Here is a 17,214-nt window from a genome sequence, read left to right as displayed (position 1 = left end):
TGTTTGTTTGTTTGTTTGGTGTTTTTGTTTTGGAGACAGGGTTTTACCGTGTAACTAAAATTGGATCTGGCCATGAACTCACAGAGATCCATCTGCTCTTCCTCCTGCATGATGAGAGTAAAGGTGGGGGCCACCACGCCCAGCTAAAACAATTTATTAGATTTATTTATTTTGTATGAGTGTTTTGGCTGCATGTATTTGCCATATGTATGCCTGCTGCCCACAGACATAGAAATGGTTATGAGCTGCCAGGTGGGTGCTGGGAATTGAACTGGTACTATTGACCACTGAGCCAACTCTCCATCCCTTCTTTCTGAGTTATTCCCAGTAAATGTTTGGCTTCTATACTTAGTTTTATACCAATATATCTAGTGTGATGGCTGGTTTTATATCAACTTGACATAAGCTAGAGTTATTTGAAAGAAGGGAACCTCAATTAAGAAAATGTCCCCATAAGATCCTGCTGTAAGGCATATTCTTAATTAGTGATAGGGGAGGGTCCAGTCCATTGTGGATGGTACCATCACTGGGATGATGGTACTGGGTTCTATAATAAAGCAGGCCATGAGGAGCAAGCCAGTAAGTAGCATCCTCCACAGCCTCTGTATCAGATCCTCCCTCTCGGTTCCTGCCCTGTTTGTGTTCCTGTCCTGACTTCCTTCAGTGACGGACTACAATGTGGAAGTGTGAGCCAAATAAACCCTTTCCTCCCCAACTTGCTTTTAGTCACGCTATTTCATCATAGCAATAGCAACCCTAAGACATCTAAGGTAGCATTAAAAAAAGTCTTAAGGAAGAACTGCAAGTGGAAAAGATTTAAAGCCCTGCTTTAAAGACCCATATGAAATGGTGAGTAAGCGCCTATTGTGTTCAGAAAAAAGTAATCATCATAGTTTATTCCATTCTTGAGTTACCTTGCATGAGGTACAGTAGCAGCAACCAAACAAAGATTCTGAGAGAGGTAACCTGAATCCACCAACTGCTGAATAATGGGAAAAACACCACTCGAACAAGGCCCTTCCGAGTGAGCGACGTCCATGGAATCTCAGGCTTGGCTTTGGCAAATGTTGAGCCTTTAAGCAGTCAATAAACAAAAAGTAAACATTTATTTAAAATGCATAAGAAGCATGTCTATGCACTGTACAGATGGTCACTTGTCACCTTACATTAGAAATGAGAGTAGGATAAAAGTCAGCACATGAACTGGTCAGCTAAGATGCTGGCAAGACTTTGAGATGATCTCACCTCTGGCACAAGGACAGATGTTCAAAACCAGGAAGGCTCTCCTGAATGGCAAACAATACATTCCTCTTAATTATACATCAGTAGTCTCCAAGTTCAACTTCCTTTCCTCTCTACTAAGACCATGCTAGCTACATGACCACAATGCATTAAAGCAAAGGAAGAAAGGGCAAACACTTAAATGATGATGGAGAAATGTTACCTCTGAAAATAACTATGCCAACAATATAGAGACAACACCTAAAACTATCCTATGGTACTAGAACGAAATAACATAGCAACAAACTAGGTGAAATGAACTAGCCTGCAATACCAGTATTTGGGAAGCTGAGGTGCGAAGATTGATCTTGAAGCTTAAAAAAAAAAAAAAAAAAAAAAAAGAGGGAGAAAGAAGGAACAATAAAGAGGGGAGTTGAGAGAGGGAAGAAGAAAAGAAGGGAGGAAAGATGGGGGGAAATACCAGTTTGGTTTCTGTTGCTGTGATGAAGCACTAACCAACAGCAACTTGGGAGTAGAAGAGTTCAGTTCACCTTATACTGAGGAAAGAGCTCAGGGAAAGAACCTGGAGGCAGGAGCAGAAGCTGAGACCATGGAGGAAGTAAGTACACTGCTTACTGTCTTCTTCCCTTGGCTTCCTCAGCCTGCTCATACATCCAGGACCACCTGCCCAGGGGTGGCATCTCTCAAGAGAACTGGGCATTCCCACGTCAATCATTAACCAGAAAATGCTCCAAAGGCATGCCCACAAGCCAATTTGATTGAGAGGTAGTTCCTCAATTGAGGTTTCCTTTTCTCAGGTGACTCTACTTTGTTAAGATGGGAGAGGAAAGAAAAAGACTACATATATATGTATGTGTATTAAAAAAAAAAATCAACCTCCCCACTCACCTCTGATTAAGTCAACATCAATCAAGTCTGGTTTTATATGGCCCATTTTTTTTGGTTTGTTTTTGAAACCCTATGATAAAACGAAACAATAACAGAAATGAGCCAAGAAAACACAGTTCTTTCAAGAGTAAAAGATAAAACTTCTTTTTGGTGTGATAGCCAAGCCTGTGAGGTGCATCAGAGGTACTGCTGCTGTCTGGTCTCCTAATCTGAGCACTCTTTACAGAGTCCCATTCTTTGGGGAAACTCAAGCCATGCACTGTAATTACCTTCTCTTGTGCACAATGTCATCAGTTTTTAATTTATCAGAGTAGAGCTTAAAAACTTAGGGCTTCATAATAGGATAGTTAAGCTTGGGCCCCTCCATTACAAAAATCAAGTGTCAATACTCAAAAGTGTTTTTTCTGGAGTCTCAAGGAATCCTCCAAAATTCTCCTTGCTTGAGAGTTATGGGCTGGGCAATTCTGGGTGGGAGTTTGCAGATTAAGCTAAAGAGTTTTATTATCTTGCTTTGTAGTGAACTTCTCCTGGAGCCTCTTCAATACATTTTATCCAAGGTAATACCCCAAGTTTCCAACTCAAGGGCACTGTTGTCTTTTATGATACTAGGGAATGGAGGTCTAACCTTTCTGCATACAAACTCCACCCAATTTCTATTTTTCAGGCCCAGAGTTCATCTTTGTCTTGGACAAAACAAGATGCCTCCACAGTCTCAGACTCTCAGGAAACCTGTGGGTAAGCTAGCTGTCCACTCAGTATTCTCCTGAGACCCAATTTATATCTATAAGGAATTTTATCTAAGAGGTTCCTCTTAAGTCCTATTTCTTAATATTGTGATGTATCCATTTAATAAAATCCATTTATGCATTCACTTTATGTAATTTAGCCATGAACATCTTTTCAGAGAACAAAAAACAAAACTGTTCTAGGACTTGGTCTTTATTATTTCATATTAAGTAGCTTAATCAGCCATGTTATTCAATGCAAGAATTCTAGAGTAGTTGCAACCTCAAGTTTCCAATGGTTCACTGTTACTTCAGAGAGGTGGCATTTCCTGTTTTCTCAGGTTGTTAGAGGAAAACTGAGAATCTGAAAATCACAATAACCTTGCCATATAGTAAGTATATATTTGTGAATTATCTTTTGATTTTATTCCAAACTTTTGGTTTGTCAAACACTTATTGCTATTAATTTTGTAAGAAAGAAATTTAAGGTAGAATGATGGTTCAGTGGATAAAACATTTGCCACTCGAGTGAGAGGACCTGATTCTCATCCCTAGAACCCATAAAAAGCCAGACCCATATCACACCTTTATAACCCCAGCACTCCTGTGGTGATGTAGGAGGCAGAAGCAAGAGAATCCTCAGCTTACAGACCAGGTGTTGGGCATACAAATGCCTAACAAGAAACCCTGTCTCAGACAGTGAAAAGCAAGGGATGATACTTAAAGTTGTCCACAAACATGCTGTGGTACACAGAGACCACACTCACACAAATACATGTATGCTGCATGTGTCATATATACATTATGGGGAGGGGGGAGAGATGACCTCAGAGGTTATGAGTATTTGCTGCCCTTCCAAGCAACCAGGCTTTAGTTACCAGCACATACATGGCAGCTAACAACCATCCATTCCTCCAATTCCAGGGAATCCAGCATTCTCTTGTAGTCTCCAAGGATAGCCATGCATGTCATTTATAGACATATATTCAGGCATGACACTTGTCTTAGTTAAGGTTTTACTGCTGTGAAGTGACACCATGACCACAATAACTCTTATAAAGAAAAACACTTAATTAGAGCTAGTTTACAGTTTCAGAAGTTTAGTCTGTTATTATCCTGGTGGTATGCAGACAGACATGGTACTAGAGAAGGAGATGAGAGTTCTACATCTTCATCTGAAGGCAGCAGGAAGTGAATGAGTCATACTTCCTCCAACAAAGCCACACCTACTCCAACAAGAATACACCTCCTAAAAGTGGCATTCTCTATAGGCCTATTAGGGTCATCTTTACTCATAAACAAAATAAAACTTAAAAGTGAGAAAAAGATGAATTTTAACTTCTGCTCAACCATCAAAGTTAGTGTAAAAGGTTAATAGCATGTTTGCTCTGCAACAAGATGACCTGAGTTTGACTCTCTAGGTCCCACATAAAAAGCTAGGCAGTGCCTGTAACCCCAGCATTAAGAGGGAGACAGACTCCCAGAGCTCAATAGCAAAGGTCTATATAACAAGGTTCCAATACAATGAGAGACCTTCTCTCAAGATAAGTCAGAGAAGGAGAGCAAGACACCTAAATTCCTACTGGGAACTCCTGATGCACACCCAGGGACCCCACAGCTAAAGAAACCAAAGCCCAGAGATCCAAACCAAGTTAGCCTCAGTCTTAATCATTACATATCCTGTGTCTAATACATGGAACCAAATGCATCCCACAGCAAAAAGGAGATTTTGTTGGAGATGAAACAATATGGCTTGACCTTGAAAGCTTCAATGAATAAACCCTGGGAACTGTATGTGATTTCCTCATTGGTTGCATGCAATCTCTATCCTCATAGGTAAAGACTGAGGAAGGAAGTGAGACACTTCTGCATCCATTGCCTGTGTGGCAGCCTGCACCCTCCCACAGTAAGCCCTAACAAAAGCCCTAACTGTGATACCATGTCACTAGTTTGAAAGCACCTTACAAAAACTACAAAAACCCTGGACAGGTTACTGCAATTGGGACACAACCCCTGACTTATCACCTAAAGGAGGGAACAAAACACTGGTCAAACTGCCACCATATGGATGTACTGTATATGTACTAGTGAATAAAAGAAACAAGTGAAGCTCTGAAATTCCTACGTGCTCAATTTTCATTTTATTGCCACTAAAAGAATAAACCTACAATAAAGTCTGGGACAAAGGGGGAAGCAACCTTTGACTCCTTAGTGTACACTGTGCTATGGTTTGGATCTAAGATGCTTCCCCATGAGCTTAACATTTTTTCACCTGTTAGTGGTGACAGGGCAGGGGTTAGGGGGATGGAAACTTTAGGAGGTGAGGCTTCAATGTAGTAAGTCAGTCTCTGGTGATGTGTCATTGAAGGTTATACCTGCTCCCAAGTTCCTTCCTCACTTACTGCTTCCTGTCCATAAGGTGAGCCCTCTCCTACTCATGCTCCTGTTTCCATGATGTTGATCCTTACAAGGAGCCCAGAAAATGGAGCCAAGAGCCCATGAGCAAAATAAATCATTTCTCTTTTTGTTGTTTTATCAGAAATGGTGTTAGAGAAGTGAGAAAATAATAAGAGAGCATACTGTCAATGGCAAAAGTAACGGCATGTAGAATACAACACGATGAGGACTTGTGTAACACACATCTAACTCAACTCACATTTAAAAGTGAAAAAAAAAGCCAGAGAAAGATTTCTCAAGGAAAATAATGCCTGGGAATCAAACTCAGGACTTCAGGCGAGGTGACACGAGCGTGAAGTTGCTGAGTCACCTCATGCCCCACTTCTTGAGTGTCTTGTTCTTGAGTGTCTTTGTCCATGTTCGTTTATATTGTTTAGAGATCTGGTAGCAACTTTTTGACTAAATTTATTTTGAGTAATTTTTTTCTTGCTCTTTTGTTTGTGAACAGGTGCTCTATCACTGGGCTATACCCGTATCCTTGCCTTTTCACCTGTAACTTTTTTTTTACCTTCTAGTTATTCTTCAAAGACTTTCTAAAGTTGGTAGATGAAACTTCATATTTACAAATTATTTTTACAAGTGTTGCATTTTTAAAATGGGATAATGAGTATATAACAGATGAGCCTTCTCCTTAAGAGTGACAGGTAAACATATTTTGATATATGTGTGCAGATGGTCCCCTTAAGACTGTTCAATTTAGGGCTGGAGAGATGGCTCAGTGGTTAAAAACACTGTCTATTCTTTCAGAGGTCCTGAGTTCAATTCCCAACAACCACATGGTGGCTCACAACCATCTGCAATGGAATCTGATGGCCTCTTTCGGTGTGTCTGAAGACAGTAACAGTGTACTCACATAAAATAAATACATAAATCTTTAAAAAAAAAAAAAAGACTGTTCAATTTAAATACTATCATCTTTAAAACAGTGGAAGACAATACACTCCAAAGAAGTTATACTTCAAATTTGAATTTTGTTCTCTTCAAAGGCTAAGAAGATGCAGTACAGTGCTATCTTGTGCCAATAGGTAGTTATAGCTCCCGCCACCATAATATCACAAGGGTAAACAGCACACACCATGCTATGGCCACTGTTGCTAAGCTTCATGCTCAGGTTAGGTGCAATAGCCAGACAGCATTTCAATTTATAACAAGTCTGTCAAGAGCTATTACATTCATTGTGGAATGAATTAACATGCAGTATTAGTTCATATGGTTACCATGGAGGTGGGGGGGATGCTGTATACACTCAAAATTTCTCAAAAATATATGAGCTATAACTGGTATGTTATATACTACATCTCTTAAACTTAATCCAGGCTCACTTTTATGGTGTCTAATTACTTAAATTTACTAATTAGTGGATCTTCTCCTGTTTATTTAGTCAGTTATGGTCAAGGCCTTGATATATAAACTATACTGATTTTGAAATTGCAATCTTTCTACCGCAGCTTCCCTCCCAAGTACTGATAACAGGCATGCACCACCCATTTTAATATTTTTTCATCTTTATTAACTTGGGTATTTCTTATTTACATTTCGATTGTTATTCCCTTTCCCAGTTTCCAGGCCAACATCCCCCTAACCCCTCTCCCTCCCATTCTCTATGGGCTTCCCCTCCCCATCCTCCCCCCATTACCGCCCTCCCACCAACAATCACGTTCACTGGGGGTTCAGTCTTGGCAGGACCCAGGGCTTCCCCTTCCACTGGTGCTCTTACTAGGCTATTCATTGCTACCTATGAGGTTGGAGCCCAGGGTCAGTCCATGTATAGTCTTTGGGTAGTGGCTTAGTCCCTGGAAGCTCTGGTTGGTTGGCATTGTTGTTCATATGGGTCTCACATTTTAATTCTTTAAAATACTATTATTGTTCCTCTTTTTCTCTTTCCCTTTCCTTCATGTTTCAAATATTTCATGAACTTTATCCATTTATATTTACACACGGATCTACAGATTTACACTAACTTGGTAAATTCAAGTCAGTGCATTAGATACAGCTTTCTGAACAGTACCCTGCACTGTATAGGGGCCGGCAACCATTTCACTCTTCTGACTAGTTTCTACAGAAATCCTATCCTCCTCTTTAAGAGGGGATAGCCTGGCCAGCAGGCTCATTTGATCCTAAGTACTAGAGCATCACTCAGCTCACATTTGATTTTGGTATAGAGCACAAACTGTCTCAGACTACCGAAGAGCAAGCTCCAATTCTGTCTTCAGAGAGGAAGACAATAGTTATGTGGACTATGGAAGGTTTGAGGGTGTGTCTGTTACCACCACACATATGCTCCCAGGGTCCTGACTTCGGTTCGCCCTAATACCAGCACACTGACCCGCTGAAGTCTTTCAGAAACTGAACACAGAGCTTTTACTGGTTTTCTATTGGCTTTCCCTACAACACTCAAGAGCTTACTTTCTTCACTTCCCATCTACTTTCAGAACTGTACTGAAAGCTCTCATCTCATGAAGCCTCCTCTGCTAGTCTCCTACCTCAGAGCTGAGCCCTTTCTCTTACTGCTGTATCTGTAGATGTTTCAGGACAATGCTGAACAGAACTTAGTGCATGCACTTCACCTGTCATCTTTAAAGAGGAGGCTCATTCACACCCTTCAGCACTAAGAATAAAACACAACGAACAGCTGAATTAGCCTCTGAACCTCACTAGTCTTTCTTTTCTACATATAAAGTTGTGTCACTTTCAAATAGTATTTTTGTTCTTTCTCAATTGGCTAGAAAAGAATTTCAAAACAAAGAAAATATTTATTAAACTGTTTTATTCATCTTAGGAAAAGCATATTAAATAGTCTTATTTTGAAAGACTAAATTGATCTTTATCAATTACTAAATACTAAAATAGTATCAGACATTTAATATAATCTCTCAATTAAAACATTGGAAGAAAATTTGTTTTACTGCATGGTAAAGTATATGTAAACATTTTGTATACTCCATATTTTCTCCTATCATTTGTATAATCTTTTTTAAAAACCATTTTTTTTTTTTGGTTCTTTTTTTTGGAGCTGGGGACCAAACCCAGGGCCTTGCGCTTCCTAGGTAAGCGCTCTACCACTGAGCTAAATCCCCAGCCCCTTTAAAAACCATTTTACTGAGGTATAATTTATATATTATTAAATTCATCCATTTGAAATGTACAGTTTTAGTAAGTTACTTAGAGTTTTGGCAAGTTATTTAGAGTTTTAGTTTTAGTAAATTCATAGTTACAATCATGATTATACTCAATACTTAGCACACAGCCATCACCCCCAAAGCTTCCTTTGAGCCTGTATATTAGTCCAATTTTCATTACTATAATGTAAAGTCTGGGCAGCTTTATAAAGGCAGGGGGGAGGGGTGGTTCTTATTTGTAGTTGGAAGGAGTAAGCCCATGTCTAGAGACAGCCTTCTTGTTGATAACCTCAAAGCAGCACAGAGCATCACATGGAAAGAAAGCAGGCTCATGTGTTATCCAAGTGTGGCTCTCCCTGTTCTTACAAAGTCACTAGGAGCCAAACATAGCCACTCCACCTGACTTTATCTGATCCTAATAAAGTTCCCAAAGGTCCCACCTATAACAAACACAATAGGATCACCTTCCCACTTTCCTAATACTTCACAATTCAAATTAAATTTCAACACATGAAACCCTGTGAAGGAGGCTCAACAACAGCCTATCTGCAGAAATCCCTGTTCCTAAGAGACATCAAAAGGCAACCACTGATCTGTTTTCTATCTTTGTACATTTCTAGAAATTTCCTATCCACAGAATTATGTAAAATTGCTCTCCTTGTATAAGTCCTTTCACTAGGCATATTATAGAGGTGTAATGCATCTGTTGATTCCGTTGTACAGAAAGAAGACACGGGATTAAGTATTCACCATTTGGGGTACATATGAACAGAACTGCTTGTTTTCATTTGCCTTGTAGGTACCCAGAAACACATAATCATGTGAAAAGCATGCATTTAACTTTTAATAAACCAAACAACTTTCAGTTTTCCATGCCAACCGATAGTTTCTGAATTCTCAGGTTTTTATACCTTTGCTTGCCAGAGTAGGTCTTTTTAATTTAGCTATTCTATTAGGGGTACAGTGGATCTTACTGAGGTTTTAATATGTACTTCCCTGATGAATAAGGTAAAGCATCTTTTCATGTCCCAACAGATTCATTTAGTCTTTGATAAAATGTCTGTTTAAGACTTTAACCATTTTTGGGGTTGGGGATTTAGCTCAGTGGTAGAGCACTTGCCTAGGAAGCGCAAGGCCCTGGGTTCAGTCCCCAGCTCCGAAAAAAAGAACCAAAAAAAAAAAAAAAAAAAAAAAAGACTTTAACCATTTTTTCAGTTATTTCTTAGTTCTTTGTATAAGTGATTTGAAATTTTCCAAAAATGTAGCTTTGCCTCTTCCCTCATATCCATTGAGATGGGGTCTTACTATGTTGTCCACTAGCCTCTAACTCCTAGGCATAAGCCATTCTTTTGCCTGAGCCTCCCAAGTAGCTGCGACTTAAACAACAAGTGTATGTGACAGCATCCTTTCTTTCACTAAATGATATGTTTCACTAAAAGCTTTTAATTTTTGTAAAATCCAGTGGATTGTTTTCTTTGTTACTAGGCCCGTGTATAGTGAGGTGCCACCAGCAGAGTATGGAATAGGGAGAACAACTGCAAGAGCTTTCTTTCCTTCCCACCTTTTGTGTCCTAGCAATTGAACTCAGATTGTCAGGCAAAGCACCCAACTACCTAAGTCAGCTCCTGGACTCTTTAGGACTGTTGACGATATGCAAGGCCTCTCTAGGTAACCCTAACTGGTCTTGAACTTACAATCCTCCTGCCTTGAGTGTTAGAATTTCAGGCATGCAACACTATATTTTTTTCTTTCATATGTGTTTATAAAAAGACTGCCAATTTAAAGGTGACAAGATTTCCTATAATTCCTCCTAAAAATTTATAGTTTAACTTCTTATACTTAAATCTATAATCCACTTTTATATTATATAAAGTAAGAATAAAAGATCATTTTTATAGTTTATCCCCAACTGTTTTGGCACCATATACTGAAAAAGACAGCAGTGTCCTAGTTAGCTTCCATGTCAACTTGACACCTCAGTTGCCTAGAGTCCTCCGAGGAAATCTCACCTGAAGGACTAGCCAGAGATCCTCAGCCCTGTCTTAACTGATGACTTATATGGAGGGTCCAGTTCACGGTAGGTTGTGGTGGGCCTGAAGCTTTATAAGAGAACTAGCTGCACACAATGAGCCTGTGAGCAAGCCAGTGAGCGGAAAGCAGTGTTACAGCTCCTGCCTTGTGTTCTTGTCCTGGTTTCCTTCAGTCGTGATCTCAAAGTGAAAGCCAAATAAACCTTCTCTCCTCCACATGTTGCTTTTGGTCAATGTTTTTATCACCAAAAAAAAAAAAAACTAGGATGATGAGCATCTTTGTTAAAAATCAATTTATAACAGAGCATAGTTAGCTTACACCTCTCCCATCATCACTGTCAAGGCTGAGGCAGGAGGATTATGAATTCAAAGACAGCTGAAACTACCTAAAAAGGCCTACCTAGGTTACATAATAAGACTCTTGTATCAAAAGATGAAAATCATATGGTGGTTCACAACCATCTGTAACTCCAGCTCCAAGGGAGCCAATGCTTTCTTCTGGCCTTCGTGGCTATCAGGCACACATGTAGTGTAAATACATACAAGTGGGCAAAACATCCACACATATGAATAAATAAATAAATAAATAAATAAATAAATAAATAAATAAATAAATAAGCAAGCAAGCAAATAAATAAATCTAAGATTTTTTTAACAAAGTGGTAGGAATTTATTTCTATATTTTTCTTTTCTGTCCTATCAATTTATCAATCATGCCAATACAATACTATTTCCCTATTTTGTTTACTATAGATTCATACTAAATTTTAACATCAAATTATATAAGTCTTCCAAATTTGACTTTTTGAAGTTTATTTTTAATATTCCACATTCTTTGCAATCCATATACATTTCAGAGCCAGCTCCTTAGTTTCTACCAAAAACGGGTGGCTGGAATCGTGAAGGCATATTATTAAAATATACAGAGAAAAAAGGGATATTTTAACAATAATGAATCTTCTAGATCATGAATGAGCTCTGCTGCTCAATTTATCTGAACCCTCTCTAACATTTCAGATAAACAATGTATAGTTTTAGGATGTAAGCATTACATTTTCCATACAAAACTCATGCCTAAGTATTTTTTATCTTCTATTATATACTGATTAGAATTTTTTTTTAAGCTTTACTTATCTGGGGCTGGATTTACTTAACTGGCTTAGCGGTTAAGAGCACTGACTGCTCTTCCAGAGGTCCTGAGTTCAATCCCCTGTAACCACATGGTGGCTCACAACCATCTGTATTGTAATAGGATCTGATGCCTCTTCTGGTGTGTCTGAATTTACAGTGTACTCATATACATAAAATAAATAAATATATTTTTAAAAAAAAAAGATTTACTTATTTGTATGTATATGAGTGTATGTGTCTGTGTACAAACCTACAGGCCAGGAGAGCATGAGATCTCAGGGCTAGAGTTACAGGCATTGTTTGCTGGATATGTCATGGGAGTAGTAAGAATCAGAACTCCAGGTCTTCCCAAAGCAAACTTAACTGCCGAGTTCTCTCTCCAGCCCACTTCTTTGGCTTTTCTGATATAGGATCTTACTGTCAACAACACACTCACGGCAGTCTTCCTGCCTTTGCCTCTCAAATGCTGGGATATTTTCTCAATTTTGCTTGCAGATTGTTATAGCTAATACTTAGAAACTTGAGTGATTCTTGTACTCTGACCTTATATCCAAAGACCTTGCCAAACTTACCTGTTAGTAATTTTTTATAGGTTTCCTAGAATTTCCTAACTATGTGATTAGGTCAACAAAAAAGACAATTTCCATTTCTTTCCTACTTGGTATCTTTTCATTCTTTTGCTTGCCTTATAGCACGGGCTAGGATCCATGATTACATAAAAGTATGAAAATCAGTATTCTTGCTTTTTCCCTGACAATGGGGAGAGTGGTTTTTATCCATTAAGGGTGACATTTGTTGTAGGCTTTTTTCCGGCCTTTAGTAAGTTGAGGAAACTACTTTTAACCCTTATTTCATCATTATAATGCAAAGAATTTTGTCAAGTGTTTTTACTGGGTCTATTGAGATCACACGGTTTGATTCTTTATTCCATTAGATACATTAGTTTATTTCAAATGTTAAAGTCAATGTTGTACGGAAGTAAAGTATTGTACACCTTTAATCCAGAGCCTAGGAGGCAAAGGCAGGAGGATTACTGCAAATGTGAAGCCAGGCTGGTCAAATTATTGAGTTCCAGGCTAGAGAGACCTGTCTAAAAACCCATATAAAAGATAAAAGTACTTTCCTATATAAACAGTATTCAACCACAGTAGATAAACCATTGTTTGTTGCTAAAATAATGGTGTTAATACTTTGTTAAGAACTTTCATTCCTCTGTTCACAATTTGTTTTCCCACATCTAACTAGTTTAGGTGTCAAGGTAATCCTAGCCCTTGGGAGGCTGGGCAGTGGACACCAGCCTGCACCACTCATGCCACACAGCAACATCTCATCTCACATCCTTACACACAGAGCTCTTTATCAGTTCTCTTCAGAACATAAGTTCTGAGTAAAACTCATTTACAGGTTGTGACTCCATCTACACACTCCACTGCAATCACACTGGGATACTTGCCTGCTCATTAAAAATAGTCTTATACTTCTGTTAACACTTCTCCCCTGTGTTCAACATCTTCCAAAATGTCTTAAACCAGCAAGTCAGTAAGAGTTTACCAAAGAGTTATTACCATTTTTTCCATCCAAGATTAATGTATCATTTTTAAAGCTGTTTAAAATTTAGATTATTTTATGTGTCAAAAGAGGGTGTCAGATTAGATTATGTTATGTGTTATGAGTGTTTTGTCTGCATGTGTGCATGTGTACCATGTAAATACTTCCATGCCCACAGAGGTCAAAAGAGGTTGCCAGATCCCCTGGAACTGGAGTTACTGAGGGTGTGAGCTACCACATGGACACTAGGAACAGAACCCAATCCTCTGGAAGAGCATAAGTTAGGTGCTCTTACCTGTCTCTCCAGTGCCCTTTAAACATTTAAACTATACTTTTATAAATGCACTTTAAAAAAATTTTAACATATCATTTATTATTTTTATTTTTGTTTGTTTGTTTAACCAAACTAAATATCTTTTTGAAAACAGTTTTAGTTTTCTCCCACTATCCTGAACATGAAGGCAGAAACTGCCTTTTTTTCTTTTTCAGGACATTCTAAAAAAATTTAAGGTCTGTTTTTTCATATATTTTTTTACCATGTCTTTCCCCTAACTCTTCCCAGACCCTACCCCACCTACCAACGTAAAGTGTTTTACATTGGCCCCACTATTCCTGTGTCCCAACATTCTTAGTATTTACTACTAGTGTGACACATTAGCTGTGACACTTCCACTAAATAAACACACTTTAAGGAGCCGTTAGGTAATGACCCTAACAGAGAACAATGGAGGGGTCAATTCTGTGGAGCAACAACAGGCAAAGCAAGATGCTCTGGGAGCAGACACAGGTAAGAATCCCTGCCTTTGAGCCCTAGGCATACACACAGTCAACAAGGAACTCTGACAGAGTGCACTACAAGGCATATGTTAAGAGGCATGGAAATGAGAGGTAAGAAAATCCAAAGGATGACAGGAGGTGTCTTATTCTGCAACAGGGAGTAAAATCCTTTGAAAGACTAGGAGACCAAAACCTGAACAAAACACATGCATCTTTAGGGATCACAAGGCTAGAGGTCACAAAACAATATCAATTTCCCAATCCAGCCATTTCTATTACACTACTGATATGGCTTAGCAGCTCACAGAAGAATAAACAAGACCATTACAAAATGAAATCTGGGCTATTCACCTGAACCCCATCCTCAATTAATGAAAGGGAGGACTGTACAACATTGTAAAGGTAGCTGTGTCCTGTTTAGCTCAAACAAACTTTTATGTGACTTGCTTATAAAGAAATGTTTCCTGAGAATTGGTTAAATATCAAAGACATTTAGAGGTCTAATCTGATCAGTGTAACTTAGATAAGTAAAACACTTTTATGTTGTACTTACCCATGTTTTTAAAGTGTTGGAAAAGGTCTGCACCAAATCTTTTCAAGAGTCCTAATCTAAGAATGTACTGGTATTTAGAAATGATTTCCAAAGCAAAGATCCTAAATCTAGATTTACATTCTTTTCTTTGGGCTTTTCCTCAAGGCAACTCAGCAACTACTCAATGACCAATCTGCACGGACACCAGTGTTTCTCTCTCCCATATAGTGACTTAGATACTAAAACCTAACCCTCCCCTCCACTATTACAAATTAACCAACAGTTTTCAGTTATTTGGTTAACATAAAGAAACTGAAAATGGTGCTCAGTCCCTTAAGTAACTGAAAAACTTGAAGACTTGCCTCTAAACCAGGAATTAAAAATATATATATATATACTATAAACTATATACATTATATGTGGGGGGCCAAGGGCTAGATGTAGGTCAAATATAAATTTTATTTGGCTTGCATAGTGGCAATGATGATTATGAGGAGAAGGAGGACAAAGAAGACAAAGAAGAAAAAGAGAGGAAGAGGATTGCTACCCCCTTAAAAATGTGGCTATTTCTTTGTCAAATGTGTTTATTTTCAGCTTCTCTCCAATAAAGGTCTGGCAATACTGGATCTGAACTGTCATACGGTAAAAAACTCACCAGAAATAAGAAGCCACCCCCCATTTCTCTGGGACATTTGCTGCTGCGTTCACACACATATCAACTGTTCTCTATCACTACTCATGCACTGCTGGCTTCCTTATAAAACTCGAAGGGTAAAAGAATGCATACTTGGTGGACAGATGCATATTTTAAAGAAGTATGATCCTCTCTTCTCTTTAAAGCAGTAACAAAGCTAGAATCAAAGAAATCAATTTACCTTAATCTGAGTCTGTTCGATTGACTTTTCCCATATCTGCTGATCATATGCTCCAATCTGAAATAAGGAGGCTTTTTAAATGATGCAAAGGCAATCTTTGTCTCTAAGTCAAACTTCGCAAAGCCATGAATGAATTAAATATGGTATCTGGAAAGTGGGTTTCTACCATAGTAAGTTAATACTCCCCGGGGACATTTCAAAAAAAAAAACAAAAAACCTCAATCTAAAAAGTTAAAAAAAGCAACACTCCAAATATTTTACACTGAAGATCGCCTAAAATTCCACTCCCTAAAGAAAACATCCACAGGAATATCAGAGAGGAATAAGAGATAAGGAACAGCTCAATCAGACAATAGTAGCAATCTGAGCCATGCAGATAAGGATTTCATTCTTGACTTTATAAAAAAAAAAAAAGTGAAAAGACTGATAATTTGCAAAGCATTGTAGTAGTTCGTGTATGCTGCCTAGAGAAAGGTGACTTACATACAGCTCATTTCCTGGAACCTAAAACTGGGATTATAATGACTTTGCACATCATTTTTTACAGTTATGTTGAGATATTATATAATACCATGTGATATTACCAAACTTAAGGAAAGTTGACAATACTATTTAAGGGAGTTTTCTGCAGGAAGTATGGTTTACAAATAAAAACTACTGTTGTTACCTTCTTCTGATACCATGATATAGCATCTCTCTCATTTGAGGCCATCTGTCTCTCCAGCCAGAGAGTGAGATCTCACTGAAAACGAAGGAAATGTGTCGATAAGTCCGGTTGTTTCAGGTCATTGTCCCGTTAGGGTTTTGGCTTAAAATCTGCTTCTCTCGCCCTCTCCATGAACTGCTCTTTCTCGGGGTTTTCACCAGGAAGAGGTGGGGGAGGGGGAAAATGGGCGCAGCAGCAACCGAGAAGCCTCTGCACCATCCAGCACAAGTGTGGGTGCGGGGACACCAAGTACCCGAGCTAGCCTCCCGCTCCCTCCGCCTCCCTGCGGCCGGCTCACCTGGTGCCCGCTGCCAGGCAGGCTGGCGGCCGGGCCCCCGCTCCTCAGTGACCCCCGCCGGACCGAGAGGCCGGGGGCGAGGCGGCGGGCTGGGCAGGCCGCATCTTCCCCCAGAGGCCCGGCCGCCGGCGGGGCCGTTACCATGGAGACCGCGGCGGCCGGCCCAGCCCCGAAGGCAGCCGGCAGCCCAGCGCCCGCAGGGCGCAGTCACAGACGCCGGACCTAGGCGGCCTCAGAACCGGCCATGAGAGAAGCCAGGAGCCAACTGGGAAATGAGCAGAAGGAAGCGGGAAGGGTGCCTTCGCCAGCCACCTCGACACCCGCAAGGGCTGGAAGCCGGCAGACAGCCCCGGGCAGGAGCAGCGGCGCGCGTCGTCCGTGAGGGACGAGCGGCGGCTCCACAAGCTCTTGACGAGACCAGCCGCTTCCGCCTTCCGGCTCCGCCCCCGGTCGCCTTCCCGCCGCTCTGGCTGCCAGGAGGCAGAAGCTGACAGTCCCCTCGCGGTAACCCTCGACGATTAACGGAAAGCCACCTCAGAAACGACCCTCCCAGTACCCGTCGATTCCCGGGAGGCCGGTCTCGATGTTCCAGAGGTTCCTGTGCGGGTCTGTAGCATTTAGCGTGGTGTTTACTTCATTTTCTTGTCTCCTTTGGGTGGACGAGCTCACAAACTAGTGCGGGGTACGAGCCTTCCGCACGAGTTCTCCGTTCTTGTTGGATGGACAAATGGTGAATTTGCGCGGCCTGGAACGTGAACAGGCGGGCTGTGGCCTAGCGGTTCCTCCCTCAGCTCTCAGCAGCTCTGAGACAAAGGCTTTCTGCTGCCCACACAAGACTATGGGGATGCACAGAGCTCGGACCGCACTGAGTCTTCCCCCAAATCGG

At 40.1% G+C, this 17,214-nt stretch overlaps 1 protein-coding gene and 1 long non-coding RNA gene across 7 annotated transcripts in view; one reads left to right on the top strand and one right to left on the bottom strand.

Moving 5' to 3' along the window:
- The window catches only part of Phtf1 (putative homeodomain transcription factor 1), an 88,583-nt gene extending 72,188 nt beyond the window's left edge, over window positions 1–16,395 (bottom strand). For 3 of the 6 annotated variants that reach the window (XM_063281337.1, XM_006233061.5, XM_006233065.5), the window contains exons 1-5: window positions 16,329–16,395; window positions 15,992–16,066; window positions 15,325–15,381; window positions 2,131–2,200; window positions 915–1,073 (exon numbers count right to left, since the gene is read on the bottom strand). In XM_063281337.1, coding sequence (XP_063137407.1) covers window positions 915–1,073; window positions 2,131–2,200; window positions 15,325–15,381; window positions 15,992–16,036 — 331 coding nt within the window. In that variant the 5' untranslated portion in view covers window positions 16,037–16,066; window positions 16,329–16,395. Of the gene's footprint in view, window positions 1–914; window positions 1,074–2,130; window positions 2,201–15,324; window positions 15,382–15,991; window positions 16,067–16,328 lie in introns of those variants that run through there. The other 3 variants (XM_006233064.5, XM_063281338.1, NM_001191102.1) reach the window with 2 other exon arrangements.
- Window positions 1,067–6,202, top strand: LOC134485663 (uncharacterized). Its single transcript, XR_010063902.1, has 2 exons — window positions 1,067–2,687; window positions 2,795–6,202. It is a non-coding gene; the product is annotated as an uncharacterized LOC134485663 (long non-coding RNA).
- Window positions 16,396–17,214: the final 819 nt, after the last annotated feature.

This window comes from Rattus norvegicus, chromosome 2 (genome assembly GCF_036323735.1).
Source record: "Rattus norvegicus strain BN/NHsdMcwi chromosome 2, GRCr8, whole genome shotgun sequence".
NCBI classification, from domain to species: domain Eukaryota; kingdom Metazoa; phylum Chordata; class Mammalia; order Rodentia; family Muridae; genus Rattus; species Rattus norvegicus.
The sequence above is the reverse complement of the archived record's forward strand: the minus strand, read 5'-3'. Positions and strand labels throughout refer to the sequence as shown.